Genomic DNA, 27,232 nt, shown 5'->3' on the forward strand with positions numbered 1-27,232 from the left:
CAGTGACATTAATTCCATCTACTATTTCCAGATCATCAAATGAACTTAAATTCCTCAAAAGATACTGAAGCAGGGGCACCTGGGTGGCTCAGTGGGTTAAGCCTCTGCTTTTGGCTCAGGTCATGATCCCAGGGTCCTGGGATTGAGACTCGCGGCCCCCCACCACCCCACCCCCACTGCTTCTCTGCCTACCTGTGATCTCTGTCTGTCCAATAAATAAATAAAATCTTTAAAAAAAAAAAAATACAGAAGTAGCTTGCAGGAACTCTTCCCTGACAACTTTTATTCCTGGCGCACCATTCCTCTGCACAGAAATGGTTCTTGCAATTGCTCTTGAAGAAAACCTACACTTCATGGGGTGTCCTGAATACCACACACCTAATTCTATATGTGGTGAAACCAGATGCATCAGACTTCTGAGTATCTGAAATTGTGAAGTATAATGCCTATAAATATCCCAATACATAGTTTGTTGCTTATAACACTGGTTCTCAAGCTATAAATAGGAAAGACTATTCTCTATAAATGTAGTACAGCTGTTATTCGAATTTTAAGAGGCAAAGACCACAAGAATTGCATAGTTCTAACAGCAATTTACTTTTTTCCACCAATTACCTTTAGATTTCAAGTTGGAAAATTTGGCTCAATTATTTCTTCACCTTGAATGTGTAATGTGATGCTCTCAATGAAGCCTGGTATATTTTTTTTTTAAGATTTTATTTATTTATTTATTTATTTGAGAGAAAGAGAGCATGGGATGGGGGTGGAGCATGGGAGAGGGACAAGCCGACTCCACACTGAGCACAGAGCCTGACACAGGGCTCAATCCCAGGACCCTGAGATCATGACCTGAGCCGAAATCAAGAGTCAGACGCCCAACCAGCTGAGCCACCCAAGCACCCCAAGCCTGGTATAGAATTTATTCTTATACTTTAATTTCATTTATCCCATCTAATCCACTCTTTTATTCACCCAAACACTAAATGGATTTTCATCCACTATTTTCATGAATGTACAAAAACCAAATTATAAAATTATGTGGGCAATGCAAACAACTGTCATTTGTTTAACTTATTTTATCTAAACCTAATTAGTTGACATACCACATATCATTAGTTTCAGACACAGAGTTCAGTGACTCCTTGGTCGCATGTAACACCCAGTCCCCATGCCATCACGTGCCCTCCTTAATGCCCGTCACCCTTACCCCATCCCAACCAGCAACCCTCAGTTTGCTTCCCATTATTAAAAGTCTCTTATGTTTTGTCTCCCTCGTTCATTTCTAAATAAAAAGGTGCTATGTTGGTAAGTTATATACAAGTCACAGTTTAAGGAGTGACATACGCCTATCTGATCAGGCTTACTGTAAGCCTTCAAGCTAGGTATACAATGACAAGCAAAACTGACATGATTCCTGAAGCCTGATGAGAACTACCATAACTTCTAGAGACATTCTAATTTATGTTTATAGACCCTGCATGGAAAACTCAGCCATTCCCATACAAAACCCTTTGTGTATATTTGCAAATGGTTCTTTATTAACTGAGCTACATCATGTTTGGGGGCTGCAAGGCAAAAAAAAGTTTATAAAATATCCAGCTGCCACCAAAAATAAAAGTCTTAGAATACCAGACATTTCTTTGAATGAACACATACGAGTTCAAAGTCGGAAAGCAGGAAAGCAGGTATTTTTTTTAAAGATTGACTTATTATTTACTAGAGAGAGAGAGAGAGAGAGAGCACAAGCACATGGTGGGAAGGGGTGAGAGAAAGAGGGAGAGAGAGAATCCAAAGCAGACTCGCCACTCGGCTCAGAGCCCCGCCTCATGACCTGGAGACCATGACCTGAGCCAAAACGGAGAGTCACACACTTAACTGACGGAGCCACCGAGGCGCCCCACAGGAAAGAAACCCTTCAGAAAACTGAACTCACTATAAACAGTCACTGCAAACAACCCCAAAATAAGACGGATCTCAACATCTTCTGTACTGTCTTCTCCCCAAAAAGTAGAGATCTATCCCACCTGAAACAAAGGATGTAACATCGGAACTTTAGGCAGGATGGATCATTTTTAATTATATTTATTAAGCCTCCTCGTTAATTCCAAAATGAACAACTCTGACTAGCACTGCTTCGGGTGCCTTTTGTTGTAGGTAAGTTATAGCTCAATAAAGCTGATTTTAAAGAATATCATCTAGGAACCAATGATTCCGGTTGGGGTAAAATCAGCTCCGGTAACTCTCTTCCTCCTCTTTCTTGTAACCACTGCAGAGTCCTATTATAACCACTGCACTTAAATCTCAAAAACCACACCTGAAGAATGGCAGACAAATGCAAATGATACCCACAGAAATCAGTGTGTCTCCTGCTTAGAAGCTATGATCATCCATTGGTCTTAAAAGATGTTTTAGTAAATCTTATCTCTGGTTCTTAAAAGAAACCTTATTCCCTATTACCTAAAATGTAGAAAAAGCAAAGAAAATAAAAAGTACTGAATATAATCATTAGATCAAAGACAAGCAAATCCAATTCATAAAAAACGGCAGACAATTTCAGAGTTATACCAAGGAGTGAAAATATAAGTGGAATGTTGTCAAATTACATACCAATGCTGCTTTCTTGAAAAGAAACCCAGAAGCTTATGGAGGGGTTTTTTTGGTAATAACATGCAAAACAACAAAAATGATACTAGTCTAGCAAGTTTTAGGCTTAGGTTACTGCCATCTGTGAGGATTCCAAGTTGGCTTGATTTTATCCCTGGTAAACGTTTTTAGAAATCTGAAAGGTATGAAAAAAGTCAAAGGTAGCTCACATGCCTCCACTGATTAATTCTAATAGTTCTTAGTTTTAGACAAGTCTCTAGCTATGGTGTGTTTGCAAATTCAATTAGGTGGCAGATGTTCCCAGGAAGGCTAGCCTTCCAAACCATCCAAACCTCACTGATTTGAGAAGAGTATTCAAATATTTAAAATCTGAGATGGGGAGGGGTAACACTTTTTTTTCTATTTGATCCAAATCTCCTTAAGACCTATTCCAACAATTACGGAGAGAAACTTGGGAGTTCAGACACAGAAGCTGGTTCTCTGGTCCTTAACAAAATTTCACATTGCTTTTACTGAGTCAAAAGTTCCATTCTCTTTTTAGAAGCAGGAAGGAAAACAAAATGATTACAAGTGACTCAAAACAAAGTCATTTAACTGTGCTTCGTTAGGAAGAGGTTTTCAGAGTACAGCCACTGAAGACATCTGTGATGTTCAATCTTGTGACTTAAGCCAGCACCTTTATTACCACGGTTGGGGATTACCTTGCCCTCATTCAGATTCATCTTTGTAGTGACAGATAACACACTAGACTGAGTCATCATTTTAGATTAAGGAATAACCACACACTCATTAGAATTTAAACAAAGTACAATACTGGGGCTAAAAATTTTCAAACAGGTAGGTAGTAGGATAAGGATCCAGTTATAATGAAAATGAGCAATGTCAACTCAAAAAACTATCTGCATCTTTAACTCAACCTCCAAAGTGAGTTAACTTTAGCACTCATCAGAAATGCCTCAGTGCACCCATTAGCATTTAATTTGTCTCTAACATTCTTTTCCCCTAAACGGAGTTTCGTCCTGAAACAGGAAGTTCTCATCACTCTGGCACATATTTTCGCCAGCGAACAGGTACACGTCAAAAGTTCTGAAACAGCAGCTGAAAGACCACAATTAAGAAGCTGCTCGCTGGCCACGATGTGCCATTTCGAGCATGTAGGGAAAAGGAGTGTGGATAAAACGTATCCACTAGAGCTAATCCAGATACCACAAAAGGCTCGACTGTTTGAACACAGGTCAGGCGTGCACACACCCGGCCACACGCGTGCTCCCCATCAGGTCATTCCAAGAAATCCATGTGGCTGTTCACGTCGCCACGACACTGCTTCAGCACTCTGCCCCTGCCTTGTGGTTCTTAACACTGCCGTAATCGTTAACGGTGCACTCATCAAAACAGCTAACGTTTACCATTTACCAAGCACCAGAAATGATTCAAATGGCTTTATCTAGTTTTCACAAAGCTGGAGATGAAGGCACAGCGAGGTTCAGCAGCTCGCTCAGGATCGCCCCGCTATGCAGCACAGGAGCCAAGATTCACGCCTGGGGAGCCTCGTCTGCAGAACCAGTTCTTCTGATGCCACTTCATCGACTAGGGAAGGAAAATTCCAAATATTCCAGGGGCATCTAACTTGGCTTGGCGCGCTATTCCTTTCTGGTACTGAGCACACTTTCTCAGGGGAAAAGTAGTCTGAGGAGGGAAAAACTTCGATAAAGGGAGCCAGAACTCTGACTTGGGGTGAGGCTTAGCTGTGCTTAGTATTCTCAATTTTTTTAAATTTTTTTAAAGATTTTATTTATTTATTTGACAGAGGGAGAGAGCGCGCGCACAAGTAGGCAGAGAGGCAGTCAGAGGGAGAGGGAGAAGCAGGCTCTCTGCTGAGCAGGGAGCCTGATGTGGGACTTGATCCCAGGACCCTGGGATCATGACCTGAGCCGAAGGCAGATGCTTACCCAACTGAGCCACCCATGTCCCCCCAGTATTCTCAGTTTTTAGATGGTGGTACAGCCAAGGGTGCAGCATGGAACTGCTGAGTTTTACTAACCTTAAGAAAGTAAGTTCTCCATCTCAGTGGTATGGAATATCACACACACAAAAAAAGGAAAATGCATCAAGATGTTCATAGAATGATGAGCAAAATCTTACTTTATCTCTAATATCCTGTATCTTCTAAGTTGTTTAACAGTGAATGAACACCACTTTTTTAATGAGAAAAGAAATCTCTGTTAAAAGGTTACCCAAGAGGGGCGCCTGGGTGGCTCAGTGGGTTAAGCCGCTGCCTTCGGCTCAGGTCATGATCTCAGGGTCCTGGGATGGAGTCCCGAATCGGGCTCTTTGCTCAGCAGGGAGCCTGCTTCCCTCTCTCTCTCTGTCTACTTGTGATTTCTGTCAAATAAATAAATAAAATCTTTAAAAAATCTTTAAAAAAAAAAGGTTACCCAAGATTTCCAAAAGTAAAGGAACACTATATGCCTCTTACTTGCCTTGCAGGAAGAAAGCCAGAGCCATGCAAAAGTCAGCTGCGACAGACACTTGGATTTTAAAAAGCCACACAGACACTTGGATTTTAAATAGTCATAGTAACATCAGAACCATTTTGTTGGCTATTTTGTCAATGTACAAGTGCTTTGAGGAAGGCAGGCAAGCCGGAGCCCATCCCACTGTCAATGGTGCAAAGACTGGAAAACCAAACTCGTCTGAGGCAGAGGAAACTACACAAAGCCTTTCTGGAAGACTGCAAGTTGCAGGTGGTGCCCGGTTATCTCAGGTCTGAAAGTACCCAGCCAGCCAGCTGCAGCTGAGATAACTTCAGGTGAGCAGCCCCTCCCCTCTCATTTGCACAGGTGAGAGAGCAGCGGGCTTTCTCTGGCTCTCAGCCAGCTAGGCTCTGGGCTTCTGCCTTCCTGCTCTGATTTCAGAACCAAGGAGGCCCAGCCATGGAACTATGACTCATTCATGTTTCATAATTGCTGGGAGACATATCAAAGGTAACTTGTTAATGCGGTCCTCATTAAATAAAGTCTGCAACGACTCATCTCGTAAGGTCAGTAAGTCTTAATAAAGTCTGTAATGGCTTACTTAAGAATACAAACAGATTCAAAGCTATCCCGGCAGAATGCCATTCTCCTGTGACTTCCGTTCCAACCGTCCATTGCGGGACAGACACCATGTGCACGCTTCAGGCTGCCCACAACCCCTGGAGCCCCTGGGCTTCTGACTTGCCTCCGGGCATTCATGGCACAGGGGTGCTTCTGAATTTAAAAACAACCACCACAAGACGCCAACGGCCAGAGGGCAGGCACAAGATGCATCATCAGTCTGAGGACCACTCAGCAACCGAGGATGAAAGGGACCCCTACCCCCCAGGAGAAAGACGACCAGGCAGGCCAGCAGCCCCTGCCCCTCACAGAGCTGTCCTGGGTTAAAAAGCAGCTGTTAACCTGGCGTGAGGCTGCAGGAAGGTGTGTGGCCAACCTTCCAGTATCTTCCGCTTCTCTCTCCATGACAATTGCAGGAAAAACTTCCCAGTAAAGGGACTCACTAAGTCAGGTTGGCCCCCCAAGTGTGGGACCACACCCCACCCCCGAGGGGCAGACAACAGCTCTGATATTCTAGGAAGACATCACTTTGCCTAGGGCAGGATTCTCTTCCATTAGTCACCTGCAGGGAACTCGCTGCTGGCGCCACAGCACAGGAGGGACCAGAGGATGTTAACCGGGTGAACCTGGTCAAAGTCTGCAAGACCGCTTGGCTGCATCAATCTCTGCTTAAGTCACACTAACAGCTGTGGCCTCTGCTTGTCGGCCCAGGGCAGTGGGAGTCAAAGCCATAAGGGTCTGGAACCACACTGTACAGTCATTATCCCAAAAAGCCACACAACACTGCACAGCCTATGATTATGTAATAATTCCATGCAGAAATTGAAGGTCTTGTAGGGCCCAGACTAGAAGCAGGAGAGCCACAAGTGATGTGACAGACACAGCCTGAGGATGAAATAAAAACTTTCCACCCACAGCCTCACTCACGGACCAAAGCACAGCTCTGCCGGGAAAATGCCGGCGTCCGGGCACGAAACACCTAGACGGCACCGGCTTCGTACTGGGCGCGCGCTCACTGCTGGGGGAGACAAAGAGGGAAAACCGACAGTAACTAAAAGCGGCTCAAGGAGGGACAATAAGCCATTTACACGAATTCTTCAGGAACGTGGAGCTGGTTGTCATCCTCCATTCAAGTGTTCAGAACACTGACGCAGCACTCCACGACTGAACCTGCGGAGCCAAACTGAACTGACAGCAGGTGATCACAGGGCACCCTGCAACGAGCGTGCGGCTCACCAGGAACACCAGTACCTGAATGCACAAGCAAGCACGGAAGCACGCGTGCACACACAAATACTCCCAGTAAGCGGTGCCTCAAATCTGTGCAGTCCTCTAGAAACCAGTGCAGAAGGACCAGAAGCTCTTCACAGACCCACGGTCCCGCAGCTGTGACCGAAGTCCTCAGGCACCCTCTCCAAAGCACGTCTGTCCAGGGGACTGGAGGACCGGGAGGTGCACTTGGACAGAGGTGCCCGGAGGATTCCGCTACGAGCTCCATCTCCTCCCCACCTTCCACGGAGCACCTCAGTTACCAATGGAGAAAAAGAAGTCTGGACAGTTCTTGAAGAAATAAAATGCCAAGCTCCCTCCTAAAACTCCAGAATAGTGCTGTGGCTGAAGCCTGGCCAAAGTGATAAACTGGGGCTGCTCCAAGCTCTGAAGAGGCTGCAGCCCAAGGACCACTTGCTAACTGCTGCAGAGTGGCAAGGACCCCATCTGCAGCTGTCCGCCAACCCAGTCCCAGCCAGTGAGCCCCCGGCAGTTTCCGCTGGAGGACTGGCCTCCACACACCAGCCCTCGGGGCAGGCGGCACCGGCCACCGGCCAGGGCCTCTGCTCCCCCTCAACGATGTTCACCAGGGACATTCACAGTATGACCCTACTGCCATGTGGCTGTGGGCGCTGAGGGAAGACCCCACTGCAAAACCAGAAGTCTTTATTAAAAGGCCACATTCTGCAAGCGAGAAGCCACAGAGCAACTGAAGAGCTTTCATGAAAAACAGCTCTTTAGAAAATCAGAGACGTACCATTATTTTCCCCCAATTAATAGGCCCTGAAATGCATATCCCTTAGTAAAGGACAGCCTCTCTCAACTCCACTTCACCCCGAAGTACAGCCAGAGACGTCCTAAGGACACAAAAACACCAGTGCGAGGGGCAGCGAGGGGGACTTCGTGCTCAGCCCCACAAGGCTTCGGCCAGCAAGCACCCTCTGCTGCAAGCACCCTCTGCTACAAACACGCGAGAGAAGCAGAAGCGCTCTCCAGCAGCCTCGCCTGACCCAGGGGCTCGGTGCAATGCAGGAGATGCGCGGGGGAGGCAGCTCTGGTTTGCTTACGTTTCTACTCATTCAGATTCTAACAAGGCCCTCCTACTGCTCCAGTGCTCCTGCTTCTCTGGCTTCTCCTGCAGAAGGAGAACCAGTCTGGTTGCATTTCCACAGCAGCCCCTCTTCAGCAAACACATGGGAACAAGCTGGTCCTCCGCAACATTTCTTTTTCCATTATTCAGGGCAACAGGCTGTGACCACGTGGATGGAGGAAGGGCACCAGATTGAAACCGAGAATGGATTCAAAGCTTTTTTTTTTTTTTAAGATTTTTATTTATTCACAGACAGAGAGAGATCACAAGTAGGCAGAGAGAGAGAAGGGGGGGAGCAGGCTCCCCGCTGAGCAGAGAGCCCCACTCGGGACTTGATCCCAGGACCCTGAGATCATGACCTGAGCTGAAGGCAGAGGCCTAACCCACTGAGCCACCCAGGTGCCCCTGGATCCAAAGCTTTTAAATGGGTATTTCTGCTCAGCAATCCTGCCAGGGTCACCAATATCCCTAGAAAGAACTCACCAAATAAGCGAAGGGCTCAGGGAGGCGATCCCTGTCACTATGGCTTCCTGCCAAGCTTATCCGGGATCCAGACATTTAACTGCAAGATTCAAGTTAATTAAAACAAACAAACAACCTGGTAACTGAAGCAGGCAAGGGTCTGCAACCATGTAACCGATCTGATATCTATTTACTTTCCACTGTCATTAGATCTCTCTCTCGGAATCCTGAAAATAAACAATTCCTCTGCTCTCAGCCTACAGCAGGAATGATACCTCTGACGGGATCTGATCTGTGCTGCTTAATAGCTGTTTAATCACCAGGGCTGACTCATCAAGTAAAAGGCTTTGTCTTTCCAATTTACAATTGCAGCTTATCTAATAAGTCCCTCAGATACTTTAAAACATTCTAGCAACAAAGTGAGACAAAGGTAGCCTGGCTTTGTGCTCCCCCAAATTGGCCTACTGGGTGTCCAGATCGCTGAGATGGCTTTGGGGGAGAGGCTGAAGAGCCAAGGCCACCCAGACGCTGACGCTCCAGGCCCGCCTAGTCCCCTCTACCTCGGGGTTCCTCCTGCTTCCCCGCCCCATCCTGTTCTCTGCTTCCAGGGGTGGGGCCCAGGGAGCACCCTGAGGGTAGGATGAGGCCAATGGGAGAATCACTGCCCACACTCCCTACTTCCCAGGCCCAGAATGATGGCTCAGATGTTTCACCCACCCTGGGAACAAAGGAAAAAGCACACACACACTTCTTGTTCATTCATTTAAATGTGCAAAGTCCTTAGGAGAGCAAAACCTTGCATTATATTTCCCTTTAGTTTTGGGGTATTTCTGCACACAACAACTGATCAAACCTGATCAAAGTTTCTGAGGCCATGCATCGCTCCCTTAATAAAAGGACCACAGGGTGCCTGGGTGGCTCAGTGGGTTAAGCCTCTGCCTTCAGCTCAGGTCATGATCTCAGGGTCCTGGGATCGAGTCCCACATCGGGCTCTCTGCTCAGCAGGGAGCCTGCTTCCTTCTCTCTCTGCCTGCCTCTCTGCCTACTTGTGATCTCTCTCCGTCAAATAAATAAATAAATCTTTAAAAAAATAAATAAATAAAAATTTAAAAATAAAAGGGCCACAAATATGCATGCACGTTTGCAGGATACTTTTTTTTTTTTTTTTGAAAAAGTATTTTAAGAAATGGGGCGCCTGGGTAACACAGTTGGTTTAGGGTCCAGCTCTTGATTTCAGCTCAGGTCATGATCTCAGGGTCCTGAGACTGAGCCCTGAGTTGGGCTGGGCTCAGTGTGACATCTACTTGAGATTCTCTTTCTCCGTCTTCCTCTGGCCCTCCCACTCGTGCACTCACTGTCTTGCTCCCTCCCTCTGAAGTAAAACATATTTTAAGAAAATAACTAGTAAATTCAAAGGAACCTACTGCACAGGTAGGTTCTAGGAAATAACCCAAACATATTTTCCAAGCTTTAGAGTGTCAATTAAAAAATGCCAAACCAAAAAAATTACGCTAAATAAATAAGTCCAAGAATAAAATATATTCACTTAACAAGTGCCAGAGAACCCTTATTTTGAATTTTTAAAGGAGAGGCCCTGAGTCCATGTCTCCAGTATAAACTATTGGAACAAGAGTCACCACCACCCTGGGGACTGGGATAATAAAGTCAGTTGCCTCAGGTAGAAAAACAGAAGCGCAGAAACCGGATATTACTGAACACGATGTTTCAATACCTTCGGACAGTGATTTCCTCAAGAGTCAGTCTGTCTAGGGAGTACTAACCATCTATGAATCCCCTACGTAAATACTATTAGCCATTAATTACAACCAATGAATAGAAACACAGTTTAGTACAACACACACTTCCGAGAAGGTACTATTCTAAGGTAACAAGGACCAGCAGCCAATAACTAGAACTAGAACAATAACTAGAACAATAACTAGAACACAGACCTGAAGGTCCACGGTCATTGCAAAGACAAAAAAGTCTTCCAAATGTGGACACTTCAATCAAGAGTAATTGGAGGGACGCCTGGGTGGCTCAGTGGGTTAAGCCTCTGCCTTTGGCTCAGGTCATGATCCCAGGGTCCTGGGATCGAGCCCGGCATCAGGCTCTCTGCTCAGTGGGGAGCCTGCTTATTCCTCTCTATCTGCCTGCCTCTCTGCCCACTTGTGATTTCTGTCTGTCAAATAAATAAATAAAATCTAAAAAAAAAAAAAGAGTAATTGGAAACTCCATATTACTTAAAAGAACTGTACGGTTTCCAGGGCACCTATGTGGCTCAGTTGGTTAAGAGCGCAACACTTGATTTCAGCCCAGGTCATGATCTCAAGGTGTGAGATCAAGGTCCGTGTCAGGCCCGTTCCATGATTTTTCTTTCTCCCTCTCCTTCTGTCCCTCCCCCCAGCTCTCTAAATAAATAAAAGCTTAAAAAAAAAAGAGAGAGAGAATGGTAAGGTTTCCTACTTTAATTGTTCTTTTTGAATGTTTAAAAAAAAAAAACTTCATTTATTAAACTTAGAATGAGTAAGAAACAATATTAAAAACAAAACCCAGATTGAAGGCACCTGGGTGGCTCAGTCTGTTGCGTCTGACTCTTGGTTTCAGCTCATGTCGTGACCCCAGGGTCCTGGGATGGAGCCCTGCTGGACACAGAACTATCTTGAAGGTCTCTCCCTCTGCCCCTCCCCTCAATATAAAGAAACAAACAAGTCTTTAAAAAAGGGGAGGGGGGGGACAAAACCCAGATCAATGAGCATTAAGTGTCCCACAGTAATAAAAATAATAAAATCATTTACACTTAGTGTGTGCACCATGCTAATCCCCACATGTCCCACAGTGCCGGTAGCTCTATTTCCATTTTATAAAGGAGGAAACCAAGGTACTATGGGTTAAGGGACTTGCCCAGCATCTCACAGCCAGTAAGTGAGTCACACATAAGCAGTTGGCCCCCAAAGTTCACAGTGGCTCTTGGCCACCATACCATTCTGTCACAACGCTTAGTTATTTACACCCACAGAACAGCCACAGAAACACTGCAGAAGACAATCTTCGACTACCCTTCTCCTTGAGAGTAAAAAGCTTTGGTGCAGATATGAAGTAATTTACTATACTTAAGAAATTTTTAAATTCTGTTTAGGCTAACTTTTACCTAGATTGGTGAGTTTTTTCAACACATCAAATGACAAAAGCAAAGATGTACCCTGTACCATTCCAAAAATTCAATTCCATACAAATAAAGAAGATGTTTTATTCATTTTTTAGAAGATTTATCTAAGGAGAGAGAGCAAGCAAGCAGGGGGAGGGTCAGAGGGAGAGAGAGGATTCTCTGCAGAGCACAGCCCCCTCTGACTCAGGGCTGAATCCCAGGACTGAGACCCTGACCTGAGCCGAAACCAAGAGTCGGACGCTTAACTGACTGAGCCACACAGGTGCCCTGCTTTGTTCAAATTTTAAAGGGAAAAAAAATCCTTTAACATTCATAGTCTGTGATTTGGCCTGAAGGACCAAAGGGTCAAAGCTGCTCATTCACAAATGTCATAAGTGACATATTACTAGACATCACAGACACCAGGGACATCCAACTAACTGCACGTCACTGTCTGTGGGTGACCCGCGGTGGTGTTTCCAACAATTCCCAGGAAAGGGGAAAGTTAACCATGTGGTAAGTACTTTACAAAACTAAATTTATCCAATGTTTGAATTCTAATTATGTCCTTCCTTCTGTTGTTAAGAGGTTTACTTTATTAAATGAAGTATCATGATACGTGGTGTTTTTGTTTTAGTGTGCTTGCCTGGCACATTTAAAGTAAGCTAGAAACACTGTTTATCCAAATTTTTATTTCTACTGAGTTTAAAAAAAAAAATTTTTTTTTTAAGTGAGCTCTATGCCCAGCATGAGGCTTGATATACCCAGTATCAAGAGTCCTATGCTCTACCAAATGAGCTAGCCAGGCACTTTCGTTTCTGTTCGTTTTTAAAAAACTTGGTCTCGAGTCTGGGAACCAATGAGCAAGGACAGCTACAAGTCACTCTTGGAAAAAGCTAGTTAAATAATAACCTGGCTAGAGAACTTTAAAAAAAAAGAGAGAGAGAGAGAGAGAGAGAGAGAGTCCCTTAGGAGTACAGTAGACCAGCAATTTTGGAAAATTATTTCCACTGCATAACTCAGCGTCAAAGCGCAGACTAAGCTGTCATCCTCAACAGAGGAATATTATTCTATCAAAGCCAGCAATACTTCAAGGCTTCAAAAATACTTAGTTATGTTGCCATGCTAATGTTACCTATTTGTGCTGTAACTCTAGACCCAAAAAAGCAGATGTGTCAAACTGGAGAGGGTTGCTCAAATTTAACACCATTATCTTGATAGCTTTCCGGACCACACTGCTCCCTACTTACTCAAAACATTACCCTTGAAACAGTAATTTTAAGGATCTTGCTCAATATAATAATGTAACTATTCCCTGTTACAATTTGTAGAGTGGATTCTAAACTTTAATTAACTCTATAAGTAGAAGAAGTTAAAGATAGAGAACAAAAGGACAAAACAAAACAAAAAGCCCTAACAGTGTATTATCCAATTTTGAAAAAGGGCAATCACAATTACAGGTTCAGCCTATAAATCTTACCCATTCTGTGTAGCTGGAGAAATAGATAGGTGGGCACACAAAGCATCAATTCTGAAGGCGTGCTTTATGAAGCCACGGGCTGTAAGGCTGTTATGAGGTTTATTAATCTGCTTGACAAACCGTATGTGGGTTGACTGTTTGTGGCCTTCCAGAATTGGGGATAAAACTACTTGTTACTGGTAATGCAGTATCTCTGCATGTCACCATTGTCTGCCCCTTCTGGTTTTCCTCTGTGGCTCCCAGCTGGAGATATTGGAGTATTTGTGGTCTTTGGTGGTAGATGTCCAAGCTAGGGAGTGTCTCCTCCAGACGACACAAAGGGCTAACAGCAAAAAGTAAAGCTTCCCTTTCCTCAAAGGCTTCCTTCCTGTTCCCTGTCTTCTTAAAAAAAAAAAAAAAAGAAAGAAAGAAAGAAAAAGACTGCAAACTTCTTCCCCCAAGGGAACGGCACACAGACGCTTTCCTCACCACGGCTTCTCACAGCAGTGACACTCATCACACCTAGAGACCAGACACTGAAGGGGCCGCCCAGAATCAGTAACTATTCTGCTTTGGAAAGAAACACTAAGAGAGCACAAACCGGAAGGGAAATACACACACACACACTCACCCTCTCTCTCTCTCTCTCTCTCTCTCTAACCTGATCTGGTCTCACAATGGAAGATAGGAAATACTGAGATCAACCACAGTTTGGTAGGGCTGTCACCAAACCCCCAGAAACAAAACAAGCTGCCCAAGGGCACTTGGAGGAAACGGCTCTGGAAAGGTCACTTCTCCACCCCCATACGTGCATGCTTGTTGCATAAAACAGCTGCAAGACTGCAGGAACAGCTTAAAAATCACTGCTTCCCCCAGAAAAGCACAACCGTGCAAGAGGAAAACTAATGGACGGGTCCAAATCAGGTGATTTACAAGCCGGTGGCTGCACACAGAAGCGGCGGCCCCCGGCAGGCAGGAGGCTCGCAGAAGGTCTGTGAGGGACCCGCTGGCGAGAAGACCGCAGAGAGCTGGAGCGCAGAGCTGTCTCCTTTCACTCGACACCTTGGCTCTTGCATCAGCTGCGGCGGGCAAACAGAGCCTGCAAGATCAGTGGCCCCGTCCTCCCTTGTGCTCCTGACACTCAGAAGTAAGTTACAGTGCCACCCGTTTCAGCTCCCATTAATGTTACCCCGATTACTCTGCTGGACTCAACTCTACACATTAGTACAGATGGGATACATTTGAATTTAAGGCCTTCAAAAACGTGACAGATTACCTGGGCTAGCCCTCAGTTTTATACACACACAGCATCAGATGGAAAAGGACTGCCAAGTAGCTCGAGGATTACAGCGCAAGTGAGGGGCAGAAGCAGCAGCACCCCACCTTCCAGTCCGTCCTGCCATGCGGACCCTCCACATACACGGGGTCCCCAGGCTCTGGGGCCGTCCAGGAGCTGAAGCTGGGAGGGCTGCGCCCCCCCCCCCCTCGGCAGGGCCCGCAGCCGGGAAGGGCAGTCCATAGGCCCAAGAAGTCAGTATCCAGGCAAAGGACAGGCAAGAGGCAAGGTACTCTGCATCTAGATCATTTAGGTAATTCCTTCTCCTGCTGCTGCAAACCAAGTAAAAATAAATCAGGAGAGGCATTTTTATTAAACACACCTGGCGAGGGAGCAGGAAGCTTTTTTTCTTTCTTTCTTAATGGGAAAGAATTTATTTAGCTTTCGAGGCTTCACGTTCAAAGTAATACACACCCCCGGCACAGGAAGGCCCTATGAAAGTTCCATCCGTTACCTTAATAAGGTAAATATTTAGGCTGATTTTATGAGGCTTTCCTACATTAATTTGCAGAAAGTTAATGGTTATGAGTACATGATCACAATCAAAACAGCAAAACAGACCAAAGGACAAGGTGTGACCCTGAACTTCAACACTTGGTTCATTAATAAATTGGACCTGTGATTCTCAACCTTGGCTACACATGAGAATCCATTGCCAACTGTGTTGAGTCAACCACCGCGGACGTTCAACCCGGTCAAGCCTTCAGATGTCTACACCCTCAGACTTCTGGTCTTCAAAGAGGAGGACCCAGACTGTGGAAGAGAAGTCATACCTACTTTGCTCTGTCTGAATTTCTGACCCACAGAATCTATGAACATAAGAAAATGGCTGTTTTAGACCACCAAGTTTTGGGGCAATTTGCGGAATCATAACTGGGACATCTGAAGAGCATTCAAAAATCCCAATGTCTAAGGTGTACACAACCCAATTCAGCCAGAAGCTCTGAGGGTAGGACCCAGGCATCGATGTTGAAAGCACCTAGGTGATTCTAATGTGTGATCATGTCTTGACCTCTGTCAGCCAACACAGCGGCCACCTGCCCCATGTAGCTGTTTAAATTTAAATTAATGAAACTTGAGTAAAATTTAAAATTCAGTTCTTTGGTTGCACTAGCCTCATATCAAGAGCTCAATAATCATACACGGCTGGTGGTTACCATATTGGATGCAGATACACAGAACAATTCCATCATTCCAGAAAGTTCTATTGGACAGCACTAGTCTAAACCAGTAATTGTTGAAGTTTGGTCCTGAGTTAACAGCATCAGCATCAGGAATCTGTTAGAAATGCAAATTCTCAAAGCACATCCCAAATCTCTTGGATCAGAACCTTTTGGGGTGGGGCTCTCCAAAACTCTGATACACACTCAAGGGTGAGAACTCTTGGTCTTGTTACGGCCCATACAAAATCATTTTCCTCATCACCCATCTCATACTTAAATATGCAAATTATCAACTTTTAATTCCATTATAATGTAAGAAGATAGTTCATGTTTGCATACAATTTCAAAGGTGAATTTTTGTGTTAGCAGGCATGTTTGAGAAGAAATGTCTTTCAGTTAGCAAAGGACTCTAAAAAGTTTCATGAAGATGCTCTCAGCTATGTATAATTATTAAGAGAAGCAATCTTATGGTCCAAAAATATTTAAAGGGCTAAAAATTATGAAACTCAACAGACTATTCAATTATTAAAATTATAATTGTTAAAATGATATAGCAAAACAAAATATAAATGGGAGAAAAGCAAAACACAAAATTGTAACTGCAAATTTGTGTATTACTTGGACAAGGACAAAATGAGGGTAGAGGAAAAAGAACTGTTTAGGCTTGGCCAGATAGTGACCCCACCCCGTTTTCTTTCCGCCTTCTATCTGATAAAGATACCCATGAAAAAACACTTTAGAATATCTGAGGAAGCAATTTTTTTAAAGATGCAAATGTGCTTTGATGTGAAAAGTCCATTGCAAGAACAATCTGGTCAGACAGTTCTATTACTGTTTTAAAAACCAACAAACAAATAAATGTGCAAGAAAAAAAAAAAAAACTATTCTACTACTTTATCAGTGATTCACTGAATCGTCCATCTCAGAGAAAAAGGAAATCCAGACAGGACTCAAGTCAATAATGAGGCTTAGATGGGCTGCCCTGAGTGTCTGCAAGGGTTTCTTCTACCTTTCCTTTTATCCTTAGAGCCTACAATCCAATATCAGAATTATGTGTTTTTACAAATAAAATTTTTAGAGATGTGAAAACTTGACTTTTTTGTTTTGTTTCCACTAATTGTTGGGTGATAAAATGCCAAATAAACTAATTTCCAAGGAGGAACTTCTCACATTTTTTCTTACACTTGTAAGTCTAAAGTCCCAGAAACATTTTGTAGAGTGACTTTCTTTGAAAAGATAGCCCCTGGGGTGCCTGGGTGCCTCAATCAGTTGAGTGACTGACTCTTCATTTTGGCTCAGGTCATGATCTCAGGGTACTGGTATCGAGCCCCTTGTCCGGCTCCCTGTTCAGCAGGGAGTCTGCTTGAAGATTATCTCTCCCTCTCTTTCTGCCTCTCCCCCTGCTCACAAGCACGTGTGCACACCCCCACCAAAATAAATAAATCAATCTCAAAAAAAAAAAAAAAAGAGATACCTCCTGAATCCCACAAAAATTAATTCTTGGTTGTTTTAACACATGTTTTCATATAAATTTTAGCCTTACTTCCTTCACTGACAGCTCTGTTTTTAAGTAAACTGAATTTCTTATGTGGTCAAGGAACAATGCAATCTTTCTGGGTGTTTCTGTGTTGGTTTCTCTGCTGTTCTGTTTCCTATGCTGGTAATGTTCTCCAAACTCCTTTAAATTCTAAATACATAAACACCTTCTCTACCATAGCTCCAGGGAAGATCTGAGAAAGAGTGAGTGTGGCTGAATGACTCTAAGAAACCCTGATGTCTTCAAGCAGCCTGCTACTTGGAGAAACGCATTCCTGGAATATCCTTAAAAATATGAGTGCACAGCAGGTGTGATTTTGTTAAAAAATTAGACACAATCCAAGTTATCCACTTATCTCTAACTAGATTTTTGCCAGAAGCTACCAAGTTAACTAGTGGGGTGATAAACTGTCCAGTTTCAGATCATGCAGGAAAAATTTCCCAGCCCAACAAGCATACATATTTTTAAGTTAAAAGTAACTAAAAAAAAAAAAAATCAACTAGAATTTAGTGATGCAAAACTAGGATTTTTCTACTTTTTACAGCTTTTTGTACTAATTATAGCTAATTACCTTTATGAATGCTGGTAATTATGCATTGTCTAGGGCAGCTACTACCTTCAATTATAGCATTTACATATGCTCTTATGGAAAAGGAAATCATTATTTTTATTTCCATTGTTGGAAGTTAACAGAAGAGATTACACAAAAGGTTAATTTTTTTTTTTTTTTTTTTTTTTTTGGCACTGAAGAGAACTTACAAAATGCTTCCTGTATGTGTTGGGCATTCTTGAATCTAGGCACTGAGATTACAAAGATGAGTCATATATTGTCCTTGCCCTGGAGAAACGAGAGTCTAGCTGCATTCAGCTACATCTGAGCAATGTCCTTAGCAAAGAAGACAGAGATCAAGCTATCTTTACTTTAAACTAGCTTCTATAAAACTACTTCATATTTTAACAAACAAAACAACACATTTAAAAAAGGAGACCATAAACAGAAAACTATCATTAATGTCCTCAGAAAAGGACAGAAAATACCATAACCAAGAAACAAAAATAGGATACTATTTAAAAAAAAAGGCAGAGACATAAATAAACAAATAAATAGATAGATAAAAGCTCTTGGAAATTAAAAATTGGTAGGGTAAAAGAAAAATTAAACATAACAGCTGGGAGATAATAGAGGGGCTCTTCCAGAAGGTAGAACAAAAAGATGACAAGGACACAAGGCATGCAGGACATAAATTTCCAAATCAAAAAGGTCTATCCTGATTTCTCAAAAATGGGGAAGAAGGCAGGGTGGGGGATTAGGAAGTAGGGAAGGAAAAAATAAAACAAGATGGGAACAGAGGGAGACAAACCATAAGAGGCTCCAAATCTCGGGGGATGGGAGCTAGAGAGAGTGTGGTTGGGTTACGGACATTGGGGAAGGTATGTGCTATGGTGAGTGCTGTGAAATGTGTAAGCCTAATGATTCACAGACCTGTATCCCTGGGGCAAACAATACATTATATGTCAATAAAAATAATAATTTATAAAAAGGGAAAAAAATTGGGGAAGAATATTCTCTAGGATTCCAGAAAATGAAAATCTATGTCACATCTAAAAGATTAGAAACCCAAACAGTGGGGCACACGGGTGGCTTAGTCAGTTAAGTGTCTGCCTTCGGCTCAGGTCATGATTGCAATATCCTGGGATCAAGCCTGCATCAGGTTCCCTGCTCGGCAGAAAGCCTGCTTCCCCCTCTCCCTCTACCACTACCTCCTACTTATGTTCTCTCTGTCTTCGCATGTGTCAAATAAATAAATAAATAAATAATATCTTTTTAAATTTTTTTTTAAATAAAGAAATCCAAATAGCTTTGGGCTTTTCACCAGAAGCCCAGGAAAGTAAAAGACAACAGAGCAACTATACGTCTTTAAAATGGAATTTGATACCCACCTAAACTATCAATGAGGTGAGGGAGGAGAATAGATACTTCCATGGTTTCAAAAAGCTTTTATCTTCCAAACACCCTCTCTTAAAGGAAGTTACTGAACAATATGCTCTACACAAAATTGAGGCAGTAGGGCGCCTGGGTGGCTCAGTGGATTAAGCCGCTGCCTTCGGCTCAGGTCATGATCTCAGTGTCCTGGGATCGAGCCCCGCATCGGGCTCTCTGCTCAGCAGGGAGCCTGCTTCCCCCTCTGTCTCTGCCTGCCTCTCTGCCTACTTGTGATCTCTCTCTCTCTATCAAATAAAATAAAAATAAAATCTTTAAAAAAAAAAATTGAGGCAGTAAACCAAGAAAGAAAAAGGAGACAGAAAAACAAGAGATTCCACACAGGAGAGAGGTAGCGGGAATCCGCAGAATGATGTGACAGACAACCCCGGCACGACAGCTTTGTCAGGCACTGAAGACGACCAGCTCATACAGGAGCAGGCTGGAAGGCTTAAGGAGAAATGTCTCCAAGAAGATGAAATCAAGAGAAGTATTTGGTATGTCTTGAAAGGAGATTTAGGCAAGGAGCAGACAATGTAAATGTTAAATTAAGGATAAGAAAATAGAAAAAGGGGGTGCCTGGGTGGCTCAGTGGTTTAAGCCTCTGCCTTCAGCTCAGGTCATGATCTCAGGGTCCTGGGATCAGGCCCCACATCGGGCTCTCTGTTCAGCAGGGGAGCCTGCTTCCCCCTCTCTCTCTGCCTGCCTCTCTGCCTACTTGTGATCTCCCTCTATCAAATAAATAAATAAAAATCTTTAAAAAAAAAAGAAAATAGAAAAAGAAGCAAATTAAAAGAAAAAGTCAAAAGTAAAAACAATTGTTAACTCCAGGAAAAACAAAAAATTTTGTATGACAGGAAGAGAAACCATAGAAGAGCCCATGGCTCAACTGTATATAGTTGATGATATTATATAATCATATAAATAAACACTAAAAATGGATAAAATCAAAATTGTTATATAAGTATATTGGGGAAATAGGGGATGGGAAGAATTTGGGGGTACGGTGCAAATAAGGCATAGAAAGAGAACATAAAACAAATAAAAAATTAGCACTACCAGCATGTTATTCAGAAATATGGAGGGAGGGGTGCCTGGGTGTCTCAGTGGGTTAAGCCTGTCTTCAGCTCAGGTCATGATCTCAGGGTCCTGGGATCGAGCCCCACATCAGGCTCTCTCTCTAGGAGCATGTGCCCCCTCCTCTCTCTCTCTGCCTGCCTCTCTGCCTACTTATAATCTGTCAAATAAATAAAATCTAAAAAAGAAAGAAAGAAAGAAAGAAATATGGAGGGAAATACCAAAAGAATGAGCTCAAATTGCTATATGTGGCTGATTCTGTGAAAGAAATGAAAAAGAGGATTCCTTCTTTTTTATCACAGATTTTATAAATTATAAAACTACTTTACAGGGACACCTGGGTGGCTCAGTGGGTTAAGCCTCTGCCTTCGGCTCGGGTCATGATCCCAGGGTCCTGGGATCGAGCCCTGCATCGGGCTCTCTGCTCTGCAGGGAGCCTGCTCCCCCCCCCCTTTCTGCCTGCCTCTCTGCCTACTAGTGATCTGTTTGTCAAATAAATAAATAAAATCTTTAAAAAAAAAAACTACTTTACACTTTAAATTATGTACACTAGGGGCACCTGGCAGGCTCAGTCAGAAGAGCATACAACTCTTGATCTTGGGGTCATGAGTTCAAACCCCCTTATTTTAAGTAATCAGAAAAGATTACTTAAAATTGAAAAATTTCAATAAATAAAGTACATTGATTTTTATACACACACACACATACACACATACACACACACATATATATATTCAGGACCCAATCTCTTGCCCACTAAACTTCTGTTTTTCAAATTATAAAATTATAACACATTCCTGGGTTGTGATATTAATTCAGTAAGTCAACCATCACTTCTAAAATGAATTAAAACAGAGGGATAGGAAATAACAGATACACTGCATATAGTAAATTTTTTCATGAACCTCCATTCATGTGTACACGCACACACACAGAGTCCATGATGTTAAATATATTTTTAACCATGGACTATGAACAAAATAATTTTTTTAAAGATTTGTATTTATTTATTTGACAGAGAGAGAGATCACAAGTAGGCAGAGAGGCAGGCAGAGAGAGTGGGGGAAGCAGGCTCCCTGCTGAGCAATGAGCCCAGTGTGGGACTCGATCCTAGGACCCTGAGATTATAACCTGAGCCAAAGGCAGAGGCTTAACCCACTGAGCTACCCAGGCATCCCTGGAACAAAATAAAATTTAAAACACTAATCTACACTGCATTATAATTACTTTTAGTTTTGCTTTTAAAAGTAAGAGATTCCAATCTACCTTTATTTTAAAACAAAGGCATGGCAAATGTTGACAGCTAATGAAAATACTCCATTAAAATGCTCTTTAAAAATACCACTAATGTCATACATGAAGAATGATCACTCTTATGCTAATGAAATCTAAATGTTCTGCTTTCTTACTACTGACTATAATATCTGAGCTACAGAGAAGTATAACACAGAAAACAGAAGAAAATTCAAAGTCACCCAAACAATTTCATAATGTGGAATATTACTGATTCTTAGATGATCTATTTTTTTAAATTTCACATGACTTTCACTGCTTTCTAAATCTCTGGTCCTCAAAGATACTTGAGCAGAAGGAGCCGTCCTAGGTGCCTTTGGAACAGCAGGGGAAGCCAACTTGGGAAAAAAGTTACAACATACAATACATAAAAAGGGGCGCCTGGGTGGCTCAGTCGTTAAGCGTCTGCCTTTGGCTCAGGTTATGATCCCAGCGTCCTGGGATCCAGCCCTGCATCAGGCTCCCTGATCGGAGGGGAGCCTGCTCTCCCTCTCCAGCTCCCCCTGCTTGTGTTTCATCTCTAGCTGTCTCTGTCAAATAAATAAATTAAATTAAAAAAAAAAAAAAAAAAAAAAAACAAGAAAATATACCTAGTTGAACAAGAGACATAGCTTTCTTCTGCGGACCTTCAAGGAAACATACACTTTACAAGCTACAATGTACATATTGCAGTGTGGAAAAATTGGGCAGGAAGCTAAGACTTTGATGCTCTTTTACTAAGAGCCTAAATTTACTCCATTTTCCTTTAACCTGGCTAAAGTATGTTGCTTTAAATACTTATCCAACAATTCACTTTACAAAAAATAAGAACAAACAAATTCCATTATATTCTCTTCATAATAAAACTTCACTTCCTAAAAGTTGTAACAATCAGATTCATAAGCCATCCATCTATATTTTTAAAACCACCAATACCACCCAAACCAGATATTAAAAAGAATGAATATGAATATATGGGTATTTAAAGACAGAAAAGGTATTTGTTGAAATACACAAACAATATATTCACGTGCAAGTAGGTATGTTTGTGTCTGAAAATATACATTGTTTTTGATGAGATGAGGGGATGGGAAGAATAGGGGCAAAAGAAGACTTTAAAGGGGCGTCTGGGTGGCTCAGTGGGTTAAGCCTCTGCCTTCGGCTCAGGTCATGATCCCAGGGTCCTGAGATCGAGCCCCACATAGAGTCTGCTTCCTCCTCTCTCTCTGCCTGCCTCTCTCTGTCAAATAAATGAATAAAATCTTTAAAAAAGAAGAAGAAGAAGAAGATGACGACTTTAAACTATGTATCTGTTCATACTGTGTTTTTTTTAATTTGGGAAATCAAGGATTCTCACACACTTCTCCCCTCCTGAATTGCCTTATTTCTGCATCCTGTTCCATGCACTTCCATGCCCCTGCTCAGGACCCTGTTCACACCAGAGAACGTACTCGGTGCAGACACCTGTTGAGCGCCTGCTGTATGCCAGCTGTTAGTGAGGGTGTGACACAGGGTAAGTAAGTGCCTTCAGGGAGCTTGCAACCTCAGAAGGAGACAGAAGAGGAAACAGGTCATTTCCAATAATAGGGTACATACAATGGCAAAAGTATAATCCACATAATCTACCACATTGTATTTTAACTATTTTTCCTTCTCTCTTCCCACGTCTCTCGAAGTCACGGACCTCTGATACAGGCATTAGGCCCATACTCATCTTTGGATCCTCTGCGAAAAGAAAGGATCCCATATGATGTAAACTTCATAAATATCTCCTGAATAGTAAATGCAACAATATTTTAGGAAACATGTTCATAATCCAAATGACCAACAGATACATGAAAAAGTGCTCCACATCACTTGGCATCAGGGAAATACAAATCAAAACCAGAGTGAGATACCACCTCACACCAGTCAGAATGGCTAAAATTAACAAGTCAGGAAATGACAGGTGTTGGCGAAGATGTGGAGAAAGGGGAACCCTCCTACACTGTTGGTGGGAATGCAAGCTGGTGCAGCCACTCTGGAAAACAGTATGGAGGTTCCTCAGAAAGTTGCAAATAGAGCTACCCTACGACCCAGCAATCACACTACTGGGATTTACCCTAAAGATACAAACGTAGTGATCCAAAGGGGCACATGCACCCGAATGTTTACGGCAGCAATGTCCACAATAGTCAAACTATGGAAAGAACTTAGATATCCATCAACAGATGAATGGATAAAGAAGATGTGATACACACACACACACACACACACACACGGGAATATTATGCAGCCATCCAAAAAAAAAAAAAAAACCCAAATCTTGCCATCTGCAATGATGTGGATGGGACTAGAGGGTATTATGCTAAGCAAAATAACTCAATCAGAGAAAGACAATTTTCATATGCTCTCTCTGATATAAGGAATTTGAGAGGCAGGGCGGGAGATTGTGGGGGTTAGGGAGGGAAAAAATGAAACAAGATGGGATTGGAAGGGAGACAAATGATAAGAGACTCCTAATGTCATGAAACAAATTGAAGGTGGCTACGGTGTTAGCGATAGGGTGGCTGGGTGATGGACATTGGGGAGGGTATTGTGCTATGGTGAGTGCTGTGAATTATGTAAGACTGATGATTCACAGACCTGTACACCTGGAGCAAATAATACATTGTATGTTAATAAAAAAAATAAATAAATAAAATTAAAGTAGTTGATCTTAGGGGAAAAAAAACAACAACAAAAAGAAACATGTTCATATCTATCTTAATGTTTCAAAACAGTGAACAATAAATATGTCCAACTATTAACCTGGACCTCTGTAGTGTAGTATAATCTTAGAATTTCAGAATAAGTATCTTTAACCTCAGAAGCCCTATGATCTTTCGGTCCTTAACATGTAGTCTTGGCTTTTATTCCATAAAGGGGGGAAATCATGAAAGCTAAGCCTATCCGTTTCTTTTTCTGGAAATCAAAGGATCCTTGCTTGTTTTTACTAGCAGGACTGCAAACTTTCACCCACTAAATTAAAATTTCTATTCATAGTTAATATATTAGTAATTTCTTGCAATTTTCAGGAAAATAAGAATCGTCACCTTGACACAGGTTTGCCAGTATTATTTTAAGACTTCCTATAGTTCAAGCCTTGAACTAATAGGTAAGAAAAATAATATTCTCACCTTTCCCTGAGCTCTAGCCCAAAATAAATGACAGAAATGAATTGCAAACATAACATGAAGCATTGTTGTAATTAATCCACCCAGAGCCCAAGGGAGGAATCATTTCTATTTTTAAATACACTGTTGCTTTAAGGGAAAACCAGTGGAGAAATATGAAACCAAGCTACATAATGAAAATCAAAATGCACTGGTGTCTCCATCCTTGCAAAGACAGTAATCCTAACCTACAAGCTGCACCGCTGGAGAGACTGCACTCGAGTTTTCTGTAAACTGAGTGACCAGTACCCAGGCAGAATCCCACAAAAAGGGTCCATCCACCAAAGAATCTGATCTGTCAGGGGGACAAAACAAGAGAACTCCTATGTTTCAATGCTATTCTTAACAGTTTCAGATAAGGGGCTATTCCAATAAGCCAGCAGATGGAAAATTCCCCAAGTCACCCTACAAATCTTTACTTAAAAGATCCCCATTCGTAATTGCAGTGGTGTCCCTAAAAATGATCAACTAATTATTAAGCATTTCTAACCACCTGTCTACAGTTATTTGTATCCGGGTTCCACAAAATTAAATGTTTCTCTCCACAAATTAGCTTCATCTCATTAAACGGTAACTAACCTTAGCACTCCCTATGGTTAAGAGTGACAAGGAGCGGGCGCCTGGGTGGCTCAGTGGGTTAAGCCGCTGCCTTCGGCTCAGGTCATGATCTCAGGGTCCTGGGATCGAGTCCCGCATCGGGCTCTCTGCTCAGCAGGGAGCCTGCTTCCTCCTCTCTCTCTCTCTCTCTCTCTCTCTCTCTGCCTGCCTCTCTGCCTACTTGTGATCTCTCTCTGTCAAATAAAAAATAAATAAATAAAAAATCTTTAAAAAAAAAAAAGAGTGACAAGGAGCAGGTGCTAAACCAGCAAGGAAAACAGAAGCGGCAGCTAGATTAACGGGAATATTCTACCTGTTTCCCAGACTGCTCTCAAGAACCTGACCCAGCAGAATTTGCAGAGAAAATAATAAAACTATACCCAGTTCCAGAAAAAAATGTTGATGATGTGAACATCTAATCCAATCCCTCAATACTGAAATTTACTCAATTCACTATCACCATGAAATATACAACTATACCACTACAAATGTATCTAAAACACTATAAATCTTTACAATGTATCTAAAGATATTATCCAAGGATACATCTATTACTGAAAACCATCTATTACTGAAAACCATGTAACCCATTTTAAGTATAACTTTAGCTATCTACTATCATCATGACTATCTGCTACAGGGAGCAGAATGTTTGCAAACTGAACAAAAATCTCCACCCTCAGCACAAAAAGCAAAGAACTCCCAATCTTACCTCCTGACAACGTCTTCCCCGAAATTTAGCAAAATTGTGACTGAACACCACATGATTATAGAATAGAGGCAGCTGCTTCCTTTAGCCATAAAATAACAAACCCTACTTCAGTGTCTATTCAGTGAAAAAATCTCCCAAGAGCAAAAATCACTAAATTGTACTCCATCAATCAACAGGTGACTTTTAGAAACACACTGGTACTCATGTCCCAGAGGAATTAATTCTGTCAGATCTCCCGGGTTTGTGGGTTTTTTTTTTTTTTTTTTCCTTTCTATTTTTACAAGCTACTGCATTGCTATACTGAATGAATTCCAACCGTTTTCTTCTCGGGGGGCTTACCAGAAAAATGCCAAATATTCAAATTATTTTAAGGCATTTTCCCATACTGCTGCGTGGAATAGAGCAGAATTAATAAGGATCCAAGAGTTACCACTTTTCAAATGCAAATATGTTGCCATCCAGTAAATGCAGCCTCTTTTTAAACATCCCCCCAGTGTCTACACAGCTCAGGGCACCACTTTTGTTTCCTTGAAAATCAAAATTCGCGCATTACATTCAGGCATTATCTCGACCCAGCACCAACAAAATAATAGATTTTAAATGGTCCACGCCTGAGCCTGCATCATACAATACTGTTCTGCTTTATTATGGGGAGGGTCCCCCTCTTCTCCATGCAAAGTCCCTAACAATTCCGCCAAATAAAACCAACTGTGCAGCGGTAGGGGAAAAAAAAAAAAAAAACGAAGGGCACTGGGTTCCACTAAAACAAGGCCTTGGGATCGTCCCTCGCCCGCCTAAGGCCTCAGTTTTCTAATCTGTAAAATGTGGAACTAGTCGTCTCTAGGATCGCATCCGGCCCCCTCGCTCCGGGTGCCCCGAAGCCGGCCAGGGACGCGGCGGGCTGGTGCCGGCTCGGAAGCCGCTCGGGATGGGAGGGAGCCAGGAGGAGGGCAGCGGGAGGAGAGGAACTTGGACTTGCAACCGCCTCAGACGGGAGCGTGCGACAAACTTGAAGCCGTCCTCCTAACAATAGGGACGAGCACTCCCCTTCTCCGGGCTCACACTTGCAGGGGCTGCGGGCTGGGAGCCGCCCGCCCGCCCGCGCGGCGCCCGCTTTACCTTTCTCCCTGCTTGGTGTTGGAAGGAGGAGGGTGCAGGACCGTCTGGTTCCCTTCCATCTCCACCACGCACTTGGTGTTCAGCTCCAGTTCTGGAAGCAGAAGGGAAGAGGCCGCT

At 42.8% G+C, this 27,232-nt stretch overlaps 1 protein-coding gene across 4 annotated transcripts in view; it reads right to left on the reverse strand.

Moving 5' to 3' along the window:
- KIF13A (kinesin family member 13A) overlaps positions 1-27,226 on the reverse strand; it is a 203,826-nt gene extending 176,600 nt beyond the window's left edge. For all 4 annotated transcript variants that reach the window (XM_059399512.1, XM_059399510.1, XM_059399509.1 and 1 more), the window contains exon 1: positions 27,116-27,226. In XM_059399512.1, coding sequence (XP_059255495.1) covers positions 27,116-27,174 — 59 coding nt within the window. In that variant the 5' untranslated portion in view covers positions 27,175-27,226. The remainder of the gene's footprint in view (positions 1-27,115) is intronic.
- Between the last annotated feature and the right edge of the window lie 6 nt (positions 27,227-27,232).

This window comes from Mustela nigripes, chromosome 5 (genome assembly GCF_022355385.1).
Source record: "Mustela nigripes isolate SB6536 chromosome 5, MUSNIG.SB6536, whole genome shotgun sequence".
NCBI classification, from domain to species: domain Eukaryota; kingdom Metazoa; phylum Chordata; class Mammalia; order Carnivora; family Mustelidae; genus Mustela; species Mustela nigripes.